Source organism: Theobroma umbraticum, unplaced genomic scaffold, assembly GCF_002168275.2.
Source record: "Theobroma umbraticum cultivar Fairchild unplaced genomic scaffold, ASM216827v3 scaffold_44.0, whole genome shotgun sequence".
Lineage (NCBI taxonomy): Eukaryota > Viridiplantae > Streptophyta > Magnoliopsida > Malvales > Malvaceae > Theobroma > Theobroma umbraticum.
Genome location: NW_018397255.1, coordinates 7,118,958 through 7,130,865, shown reverse-complemented (window position 1 = coordinate 7,130,865; position 11,908 = coordinate 7,118,958). Strand labels below are relative to the sequence as shown.

The following is an 11,908-nucleotide window of genomic DNA, read 5'->3' as shown; positions in this document are numbered from 1 at the left end:
TTATTATTATTTATTTTTGAAGGGTAAAATGGGTAATATATGATACGACTTCATTCATGGACAGGGGGGATAGAGTGTTGGACTTTAAAAAATGGATTATTTTGAAACAAAAAACCCATTTTAGAGTTGAACAGGCCGGAGCTGAATTAGGAAAAAAATCTTAATACCCAGCGCAAATTACCTTTCATTGATGATTTATGCCAGTCAGCAAATGTGATCATCTTCTGCTCCAATTCTAGGGCAATGGTAGATTTTCAAGACAGTGAAGCATAGCCCATGCGAAACGCAGGCTCTGCATTCTAAAGCTTCATATTGTGCAGGTTCGACTGAAGAATTTCAAATTGAGGAAGTTGGTGTTCAGAATTTGAGTGTGCGATATGGACGACAAGGCAGCACCGTTTTTTTGGTTGGAAGAACACAGCGGGAAGCTACCTACTGCTGCCAGTTTGAAAAGAAAAGTAAGATCGAAGAAACTGGAGTTTGTTGGTTGGGGATCAAAACCACTGATTGAATTTCTTGAATCAATTGGTAAAGACACCGCCAAACAAATCTCTCAACATGATGTTACTGACATCATACGCAAATATGTTAATGATAATAACCTTCTTCACCCGGCAAAGAAGAAGAGAATCCTTTGTGACGAGAGGCTTTATTCTATCTTTGGAAGGAAAGCAATTGGTCGAATGAAAGTCTATGACTTGCTTGAGACACACTATGCTGAAAACCAAGACGCATGGAGTGACGGCTTTTCATCTATGTCAGACGAGGACGCTGTTGGTGAAGAACAGAAAAGCGTGATTTCTGAGAGAAAAGCTTACCAGAGGAAAAAGGTCATTGAAACACCAAAAAGCTGCTTCGCTGCGATAGTTCAGGAGAATATAAAGCTGGTTTATTTGAAAAAGAGTTTAGTTCAGGATCTTTTGAAAGATTCTGAAAGCTTTGAAGCTAAAGTGGTAGGTAGCTTTGTGAGGATCAAATCAGACCCCAATTACTACCTTCAGCAAAACTCTCATCAGCTTGTGCTAGTTAAAGGTGATTTGCTGTTAAGTTATGGAGCTAGTAATTATTTACTTGCAATTACACTTTTTCTTTCAGTACGACTGTTTTATTCTTGTCCTGTTGTGTGTGTCTGATGCAGTCTAAGAAACAGAAACAGCAGTGGAGTGACAACATATTTCCTGGAAACTGAAAAAGAAAAAAAGCACTGGAAGTAGATTAAGGGGATTTCTGGTTTAATGAGCTAGATGTTTCTGTGAATAAATAGCTTCATTTATTATTTAGAATTACTTTTTCACTTGATTATAGCAATCTTACAAGCCCAATCCTTAATTACACATAATTTCCATTTAATTTTCAATACACAAGATAATTATATGTAAATTTTAAGAAATATACCATGCTCCTTGACTTAAAGTTGAAGCAGAGAAAGTTGAGAAATAAAAAACTAGTTATGGTAATAAATCCTAGTTGACTAGTGGCTTATTGTCTTTAGCAAGATTCTTGGATGCTTTTCTGTTAATCTACTAGGGGTGGGAACAACTAGACATGGAGCTCATTCTGTGTATAACTATTAAGCAAGTGAAGGATTTCTATGCAAATCAAATAGTTTTTCAGTATGTTTGTGAACAAAGTCTTTTTCTTTTTAGTGATCAATTGGTGACTGGGGGTTGGGGAAGGATATTAGTTATTTTATTACAAGTAGAGAAATGTGATCATTGTGTCGTGGAAGATAATATGAGAAACCTAAGCTGAAAACTACTATTTGGTATGTTTTATACCAATAACTACAAACTGTTAATTTTGATGACTTATACCTTTTGTGATAGAACTGCTTACCACCCTTCTTTAAGGCAAACAATTAATGCCATTATTAAACCAGCTTTTTGAAATGTTAATTTCTTTGCTATTGATATATGTAGAACTTATGCTTTGGTTTATTAGTATGATGCGACATTATCTCGTGTTAATTATGCAATATGTTCTTATCTGTTTTAAATAGTTAATTTACGGTGTTAGCATTCTTTGTTGTCAAGGGCTGAAGAAGGCCTCTGGGAACAATGATATAAACACAGACATTCTTCTCCAGGTTTCAAATTTTGTGAAAGATGTTAACCTTTCCATGCTTTCAGATGATAATTTCTCTCAGGTAACCAGCACAGTTCTGCTAGTACATTCTAATGGAACTCGGTTTTGACATATTTCAATGCCAAGCTGAAATTTTCTTTCAGCCTACCATCTTTCTGAATTTAGGTGCTATTCATCTGGACGTTTGACATATTTTGATGAATTGTTGCTAATCCTTTTTTTAACTTTAAAACCGAAACAAGATTTGAAATATTTTTATAGTTGCTTGAAGAAGAAAGCACTATCTTGTTGAGATGAAGTGCAAAGCAGTAACAGAAATGGTTAATTTATTTATATTTCACTTCACCTGTGGGATACTAAATTGGAGACAGACATATGGTAGCTCCTTTAGTGATTGTTAATGCTACTAACATTAGCAACTTGTTATTCCAAACCTTCTAAATTTTTTTCTGAAAAAAATTCTCTTACTGACAATTAGATCTTACCCAGCTCGTCATTTGACTTTCCATTTTTATATGAGGTCTGTTAACAATCACCTGTTTCATATCTAGAGCATATGTGCCTTTCCAAAGAAGGCATGGTTGAAGTAATGGTAGGTTAGGATTGGTATTGCAGCTGTACATGGTGTGGCAAAATATCTTAATTTGTTTGTTAGGAGGCTGCTGTTTACACTGGAACAGATATCAGGGTGCATGTGGGTGTCTTAACTTTGTTGTGGGCTTTTTGCAGGAAGAATGTGAGGATTTGCATCAGAGAGTGAAAAATGGATTGCTGAAGAGATTAACTATTGTAAGCTCTTGTACTATTTGCATAATCCATAATGTTACATTCTAGTAGGAATGATATTGATCTTTGTCTAATGTAAGAATCTATGTCTTTTAGGGCAATGTTAGGCAGTTCAAACTGTCAATATTGTCCATTTCTTAATTTTCATTTGATAAATGCGTGTAGGTTAACTGGAAATTACATAGGATGAAGTGTTAAGAACTTAAGAACTTAAATTTCTTTTATAAGGTATGTTGCTAGTTCCAGAGTGTTGTTCTGGGATTGTTAGAGATACAGCATTGCTTGAATAGATACTAGAAGTTTGTGCCAAGTTAAGGCTTCTTGAGCTACAGGCAAATCATTTACTGTTATTGTGTTTATGAAAAAATATAAAAAAGGGAAAGGATGTAAGATTTTGTGATTGATTTTCTTTATAGTGCCTGACAAATCAAGGTGTATGTCTTGCTTGCTGTGGAATGTTTTGCAATATGTTTGGCTTCCATAAAACTGTGAACATTTAATAAATTTTTTGTTAGCATCCATGAAAGATCTTTGTGGTAATTATCAGGTTTAGTCTGGTTACATGGGTTTTTATGTAAATGGTAGAGTAAGCTGAGCTCAGTAGCTGATCTGTAGGCTATGATGCAGCTATTGAACTCTAAGTGTTTGTGGAAGCTGGTGTCCTGCAGAGCAGGAGAATCTTCCTCTTCCTTTTGGGTTCCCAAAATTAGAATTAACATTGGAAATTGATGTTATCAAAGGTTTCAAGCAATTAATTACTCATAAATAGAAGATGAAATAAAAGATTTTGCATGCAGAAGGCCTTTTTATTTGTTGAACTAATTATATTGTTGGTGTAGAATAGCTAGGAGTAAGGTGTCAAGTTAAGGTTGGAGGAACAGATAAGGGATTTAGCAAGTTATATGGATACTGTCCTGTTAGTTTGAGCAGTACCTGGAATAATAATTAAGCGTTTTAGTTTGAATTGTGATTGTTGATTGATTTGAGTGTATCTGGGATTAGAAAGAATAGTAACATAGGGTTTTTTGGTGGTAAAATCAACTGGTTACAGATCTGAAAATTTAGTCAAAATCAATTCTGCAATGTGCTCCATCAATAAATTTGTTGCATCCCTGTTATGTTTACTGTTGGTGAATGTTTTAAAACCAGACCCTGCCCGGTTGTGCTGACTGCTCAAACCGTTGACTGGTGTCATTTCTGGCCTCAGTTGGTCATCAGACCATATTCCTAGGACTAAAAGTCTCAGTCAGATGACTCACTTATCACTTATTCAGCTAGATGATATGGACTTGTGCCAGTTCTAATCATCAGATGGGCTCACATCCTGGCCTGGTTCCTACTTGGGTCAGTCAACCCAAAAGAGAATTATGGTGTGCCTAATCTTAATAGCAAACATCAATGGGGCACTGGTGATGTCCCACAAACTTTAATTCTCATGGTTTCACAACATTTCACTTACCATTAAGCTGGACATATCTATAGGATACTTTATTCAATTCTAATTGCATATTAACTGATGCTCTATCATTCTTGGTTTTTTACACACCGAGCAAACCTGCAAAGCTACTGATGCAGATTTTTATTTGTTTATGTTTGGTTACCACTTATTGATATTGGTTTCCTAGGTATTTTTCTCTACCCTCCAGTCCCTTGTTTTACCCATTGATTTCACTCTGTTGTGTTTCTAGTTTTTGACGCCTATTTCTTTTTTCTTTCCAACCTTTTAACTTTTCCAAATATCAAAATTATTTTAAACCATTGATAGGTGGAACTTGAAGCAAAGGCTCGAATTTTGCATGAAGATATAACCAAGCACGTATGTATTCTCATGACAAACTATACTTAGCTGTTAGAGAATGGTTGCAACTTTTATTCTCTTGTTATTGGTGTTTGGTATTGTCAATTGATGGCCAAGTGTCTTTTACAGTTGGTTGCCTATTTCACGTGCTGTTTGATATGCTAAAAGATTAAGTGTTGAATTCTTAGTTTTGAGAATTTTATGTATTGGATTTATCCTACAAAAATTTTATGTATTAAATGTTGACTAGATCTTTTATTGAATTTTTTTTAAAAGAGATACCCTTGATTTTATTAGGATTTTGCATTAAAAATGGTTAAAAAGGAAAGAAAAAATAATTAAAAAGGAAACAATATAAGATTAACATAATTATATGATGAAAATTTCCTCAAAAGGAGATTTTGGAATGCATTATTGTTGGAATATTGTGGGCACTCACACAATTGATATAGAGAAGAATAGGGTAGGCGAAGTCATAAAAAATATGAGAGAACTTGAATTCATATGACTTTCATTCAAATGACTTGTCTTGCATAATTTGCTGAATTACATAGGTATTTATACTAATCCAAAGGATGAATCCAGACATAATTAAAGAGCCATTTGAAGAAGATTTTTGAATGCATTATTGTTGGAATGAAAAATATCGATTTTTTTTATGTTCTTGTAAATCTGCTGCCTGCATAGTTGTTGTAGTGATACTCTTCACCATAAATTTCTATGTACTTGTGAATTGTTGGCCTAAATTATATATGCTGACTGTGCAGTCTCCTTCTTGGGAATGTTTGTGATGACTGTGTTGGTATAGTAATTGAAATTTTTAAATTCTTTCCTGGGATTCTGTACTCTTTTTTTTCCCAGTGGCTTTCAGCAGAGATTACCTTGTTACAAAAGCTCATTGATCGTGCCAATGAAAAGGGATGGCGCAGAGAATATCCTTTTTGAATATCTGTTGATCACATACCTAGACATAAGTGCTTTGACTAATTATGGAGCTCACCAGTTGCATTTTAGGTATTGTGACTAGAAAAGAAAATCCACCATTGATGTGTTAATAATTTTGTAACTCCTGAACCAAGTTCTTTAAACATTTATTCTTGAATTGGCAGAGACACACCTAACAAATAATTGAAAAAATCGATAATTCTGTTAACTTTGTTTAAAATAGTCAAGTGCTGAGGTTTTTAGTTCTTTACTTCTTAATATTACAGGTAGCTCTACTATGTTAATGATGGGAGTTTTTAGGAGACATTACAAAGATATAGAGCTCACATATCTCCCCAACTTTTTCCTCTGTAAATTACTTTTCAAAAAAAAAAAAAACTTTTTACCTCTGTAAATGAATGATCTTGTATTTTAATGTGAGGGAGTCCATGTGGAGTTTGCCTTTATGCCTCTATGGGTTTTTTTAGTAAAAGTGTAAAACAGTTCAGAATGGTCTTCTTGATTTTCTGTGAGCCTAGTCTTCTACTGTAAACTTGTGCTTTTGTATGCATCTATCTTTTCCTTTTCTCAAGGTATGAAGAGGCATAGACACGTTTTATTTTTGTGAGTTCATGCACTTTTGTGTCAGAGCTGTCTCATAATTTACCATTCCAAAATTGACAATTAACATTTACTTTCTCAAGAAACTGTGGGCTGGAGCCTGTCAAACTTTGTGGGCATCTGTCATGAAGCATTTCCATTAAGCATAATTGACTACTTAACTTGCTTCAGCTTTTACATTGTTTGAGTACATGGAGAGAAGAGAGCTGCTTATGACTCCAGAGGAACAGTCACGACTATTGCTTGAGGTTCCAAATGTTATTTCAGAAGAAATAGAAATTGAAACTGCACCACAAGATTTTCCAGATGATAAACAGGAATATGATAGCTCACTGGTATCAACTCTCAAGGGAACTTCAGATATTCCTAGTGATACAGCTTTAGGTGGAAAATTGTCAACCATGATGCCTTCAACCATAGGTACATCAACTTTTATTCATTTCTTTCCTTCAAATTGCCCTTGAAATTCTTTTAATCTGATATGCTTGATGGCTTTGTTTTACTGTTTAGGTTATATTTGATTTGACCCCATGCAATGTACAGGCTAGATAATTAAAGTTAATAAATTGGTAAAATGAAATAGATATATATTTTTTATTTTTCTTTTATCCTTGTTTATATATTACTCATTTTCTCATCAAGTTACATTGTGTTTATGAAATGTCTTAATCATAGAAATTGTCATTGAAATCTATGTCCATTTTTTTGTTTGAATAACCAAAAAAAGTTTGCAAACTTTCATTCATTCTTATTGATATAAAAGTTAATCCATTACCAAATGTTATTGCAGAAGAAATGGGACTTGAAACTGCACCACAAGATTTTCCGGATGATAAACAGGAAAGTGATAGCTCACTGGTATCAACTCTCAATGGAACTTCAGCTATTCCTAGTGATACAGCTTTGGATGGAAAAGTGTCAGCCTTGATGCCTTCAACCATAGGTGCGTCAACTTTTGTTCATTTCTTTTCATAAACTTGCCCTTGAAATTCTTTTCATCTGATATGCTTGATGCCTTTGTTTTACTCTTTAGGTTATATTTGATTTCACCCCATGCAATGTACAGGATTGATAATTAAAGTTAATATATTTGTTAAAATATAATAGATATATATTTTTTATTTTTTTTTATTCTTATTTGTATATCACTCATTTTCCCATCGAGTCATGTTCTGTTTATGAAATGTCTTAATCATAGAAATTGTCATTGAAACCTATGTCCATTTTTTTATTTGAATAGCCAAAAAAAGTTTGCAAACTTTCATTCATTCTTATTGATATAAAAGTTAATCCATTACGAATACATAAAACAATACTTTTTGTGATTGGCCCAAAAAATTCATAACACTTAACCAATGCTGACTTTATATTTCAACTTTAGATTCTTTGTATTAAAAGAAATCATACATCAAGCTATAATGTAGCATTCAAGTTTAGAAAAAAAAAAAAAAAAAGCTACCAAATTGTTTTTCTAAAAAAAGAAAAAGGAAATAATTCTAGATCCTTTATAGATATACATTTTGCAAGTAGAAATATAGCAGCCTTAGTGGTATAATATAAGATTTAGGAAAAAAAAGGTTTATAATGCATTGTGCACGAAATAATTCTTACATTTGATGTACCAAAACATGATTCTGTATTCAATTCTTTTTCTATTCATAATTTTATGAAAAAACAAGATAAAATTGTTTTGAATAATGTTAATCAAATTGAAGTGAAATATTATTTATGAAAAACTAAGAAGAAATAAAATGATACACAGAGACCAAGGAGACAATTTCCAACATCTCCAATGGTTACATGTATTATCCAGAAAAGGTGGAAAAAAATAGACCTAAGAAAGCTTAGACATTATATTTGTTAAGTAGGGGTAACAACTGTTAGGCTAAAGGTGCTTACATATTTAATTTGTCCAGCTCAAAGTACTATCTACTTTTACGTTTGGTATCAATGTGAATTTAGAATTGATTCAGCTAATTATATCAATTATGTAGTATACATTTAAAACAATTATATTCTTAGATTTAAAATATAAAGGATTATTATCCTATGCACTGCAACTGGTATAAGGGTTGCTACATGTCTCATTAGGCTATATATAAAGAAATTAATAAATTAAATACTAACTAGATGGACATGTTACAACCTTCTAATCCCGCTTGTGGAGTTTAAAAACTTCATCATTGGTGTATAAAATATTAATCCAAAAATAAAGGAAAGTTGAAATTAGATATAAATGTGCACCTTTAAAACGTTGACCAAAGATTCCTTTGTGAGAGAGCTATTTATACAGCAACATTGCATTTAAGGTTTCTTTTTAGTGTCCATCAGCTAACAAAAAAAAAACCTATTAACCCTTTTTTTAGAAAAGATAGCAATGAATTGTCTTGCACATATATTATACAATAAATTTTACTTTTAATTAATTAGTTTAATGAGAATAGTAAAAAATCCCCTATAATTAGATGTAGAAAGGAATTGATCGTAACCAATTTATAGATGTGTTTTTGTTCTTTCTAAAATGAAAAGATAAATCATTTGTTCCAGAGCCACAAAATCTTAACTCATAATAAATAGGTCAAAATTGCTTTAATATTTCAATTTGGCAAATCTGACTTTTTCATAATGAAAGTTGAACAAATGTTAAAATAAAATTGCTTGTGACTTCTAAAACAAGTATGGATACATAAAGGGTAAGTGTGAGAAAAGGAGCAATAAGAAAATCACATAAAGATGGTAGTGTTATTGTCACGGGTTGAGGATTCCAATCCAAAAGACATACCTGATAGGTGTAGGAAAGCCCACGTTTATATACTCAAGACTCATCCTATCTCTTAGAGATGTGGGATCCGTGACATTTTACCCCATCCAATTGTACAGCGCCTAGTTGCAATGTCTCTTTGCCTTGTAGAGGAGAGGGACCTTTACACCAGTCTTCTTATAGGCCCTTATTCCAACCTTGAAGACATGCTTGATAGGTAGAGGAAAGCCCATGTTTATATACCAAGACCCATCTCATATCTTACTGATGTGGGATCCATGACACTAGGAGGTGCTTGTATTGCTCTAAAGAAGGTTTCAAAGAGTAAAGATTTAAGAAGAATGAAGTTAACAAGTAGAGGCATTGGGGTGAGACACGTTGTGCTTGTAATGCTAGACACGTTGTGCTTGTAATGCTAGACTTTTGGTAAACAAAAGTAATGATTGATCATGGATTGTTTGGGTTTGTTGAGGAAAGACAATTAGCTTATATTAGCCACTCCAAGAAAATGCCATCTTTTACCATAACACAGAAAAATTGGTGAAATTCAGGAGGGTATGATTGATAAAATGAGAAAGGCAGGTATTAAAACCCATCTTATGATGAGTTATCTATTAGATAATCTCATCGGAGTCAAAATGTTGGAGGTATTTAATTAGATGCAAGAAATTTTGTGCGCACTAGAAGAAAAATAGAATTTTTTGTGGGAGATCCGCAAAGATTGTTGAATTACTTGAATGAAATACAAAATAAAGTCTTTTAAACTTTTGTAATCAAATTCGCCCATTTGAAGTATTTAAAGCAATTCCTATCTATTCAGAGATAGGATTTTGTGACTCTAGTTTAGCTATGTAGAATTCATGGTAACTCCAACAGAACCAAGTCTGTGCGATCATACTTGTATATATAAATGTTTTACACATTCAGACCTACTTAAATTAAGCTCTTATATTCCAAAAAGAATAAACTTTATAAGTCAAAATTATAGGATAATTGTTCACCAAGTAAATGACTCATGGTGTAAAACTTTTTATCAATTGTTAGATGAAATGCGTGCAAAAATTAAGCCTGTGGAATCTACAAATTATACTGGAAATCAACCTTTGAGCCATCTATACGTATTGTGATTAAGAGACAGAGCCACAGCCCCCTGATCCTCACTCTTGTCTCCACCCTGTGACTTGGGTTGGGGGCTCATGATTCTATGGTTGCAAACACACAAGTGGTGTGTGCAGAGCTGAAGAGGCAAAAATGACTCTAAATTTCTCTTAATTTGGATTCTTTTTGACTAGTTGTACGGAATTGCTTTTTAAAACAAAAGAAAAACCCCGGCATGTTGGACTGCAGTCTTTAACCTGTTTTCTCAATCATCCTTTGAAGTAATCTATTTCCATTTGTTGCAGATAATCAGCATGATGTTCATGAACAGCCAAAGCGACCAAGCGACAGTAATTATGCGAGAGCACAGCTTGTGGATGTACCAGTGAAGGATGATTACATTGAGAAACGAAGCTTTGTAAATATGTCAAATACTCAAGTGATTGATTTGAGTGATGATGATGAGGATTCAAATGGAGTTCAGGCACTTGATGGTGTCAATAGCCTGATATGGCATTATTCAGACCCTCGGGGATATGAACAGGGCCCTTTCTCCCTCAAATCACTAAAAGGTTGGAAGGATGCTCACTACTTCCCACCAGATTTTAAGGTTTGGAAGACAGGTCAGAGCAAACATAAAGCTGTATTGTTGACTGACATACTTCACCGGATGTTTCCCATCTAATTGTTGAATATTGTACATAGCGGTCAATATTTTGAACTACATGGGCAAGAATCAGGTTTTTTGAAACTGCAAGTAGGCCCTTTAGGTTGTGAGGATTAAAATTTTGTCATACCAAATAAACACCAATCCTCTCAAATTTCAAGTAATGTTACGGCATGGTTGGTCAGAGAAATCTCTGTTCCTTTTGGATTTCTCCATTAGATTTCTTTGTTAAAACCCAGATAGATGAATAGATAGGCATTGAAGGCAAGAAATGTCCAATGTTCATCATCTGGGCCAAGCCCCAGATAGCCACTTTCTCAAGAAATAGCATTTGTAGATGATTTTTTTCTTTTTTAGAATTGAGGGAGAGGTGATTTGAATTTTACTTTTAATGTAAAGAAATTATGTACTAATCAATAAGTTATATACTCCGATGTTATTGGTCTCATGAATTGGTGCCACTCTTTGTTAGACATTTTATAAATAAATTTTAGGATGAAAGTAGTACAAAACTAATATTAAAAATTGAACATAAGTCATTCTTAATGTATAAACAGTCCATCAATAGAAAGCAAAAAAAAAAAAGAGAAATAAAGAACAAGAAAGGGAATAAGAAGTAAAAACAGGGTAAATGATTGAAAGCAAATAATAGGAAAGACAGAAATAAAAAGAAAAACAAATTGAAGTATCAAGTATGAATAGCTTGAAAATTGGTCTAAAAATACTGTTAACTGTAAAAAATAAGATCATGGAGCATTGAAAAAAGAAGGAAAAGGAGATTAGAGATAATTACAATATAAATGAAGGGGGATTTTAAGAAAGATAAGTTTACTGTTAAGATCGACATTGATGACATTTAATGACCCAGAAGTAGAAAATGCAAAACCAGAATGTTGATGCATTCTACACAAATCATCAATTATAATTGAAGTATTTTATTGAGAAAAATAACTCAAGGTAGATGAAAGATAAGATGTGCAATCAAATTTTCTCTTTTGTAACAAATATTTGCTGAACCAGTCATGGTAATAGTTATAACAGGTTCAACTCGAATTGTCTGGAATTCTTCATGAGCATTTGCAGAAGAATGGAGAATTACATGTTCTCTTATTGACACATAGATACACTGGGTTAGGGGGACATTATTCATGTTGATGTATCGAGGAGG

At 33.2% G+C, this 11,908-nt stretch overlaps 1 protein-coding gene across 2 annotated transcripts; it reads left to right on the top strand.

Annotated features, from left to right (window-relative positions):
• Window positions 1-104: 104 nt before the first annotated feature.
• On the top strand, window positions 105-11,174 carry LOC110429296 (uncharacterized protein At5g08430-like). 2 transcript variants are annotated; one of them, XM_089782430.1, is made up of 8 exons: window positions 105-1,032; window positions 2,034-2,146; window positions 2,815-2,874; window positions 4,637-4,687; window positions 5,531-5,603; window positions 6,395-6,634; window positions 7,005-7,157; window positions 10,379-11,174. In XM_089782430.1, the coding sequence occupies exons 1-8, from the start codon at window positions 378-380 to the stop codon at window positions 10,756-10,758; spliced, it is 1,725 nt and encodes a 574-aa protein (XP_089638556.1). In that variant the 5' UTR covers window positions 105-377; the 3' UTR covers window positions 10,759-11,174. The 2 variants fall into 2 exon arrangements, with proteins under 2 accessions (XP_089638556.1, XP_089638558.1); XM_089782432.1 differs by lacking the exon at window positions 4,637-4,687.
• The last annotated feature ends 734 nt before the right edge of the window (window positions 11,175-11,908 follow it).

Bases quoted from the DNA above. Each gene is read 5' to 3' on its own strand.
- LOC110429296 (XM_089782430.1), top strand. From the start codon at position 378: ATGGACGACAAGGCAGCACCGTTTTTTTGGTTGGAAGAACACAGCGGG. The intron at 1,033-2,033 runs GTGATTTGCTGT...TTTGTTGTCAAG, and splicing joins TCAGCTTGTGCTAGTTAAAG to GGCTGAAGAAGGCCTCTGGG. The intron at 2,875-4,636 runs GTAAGCTCTTGT...AACCATTGATAG, and splicing joins TGCTGAAGAGATTAACTATT to GTGGAACTTGAAGCAAAGGC.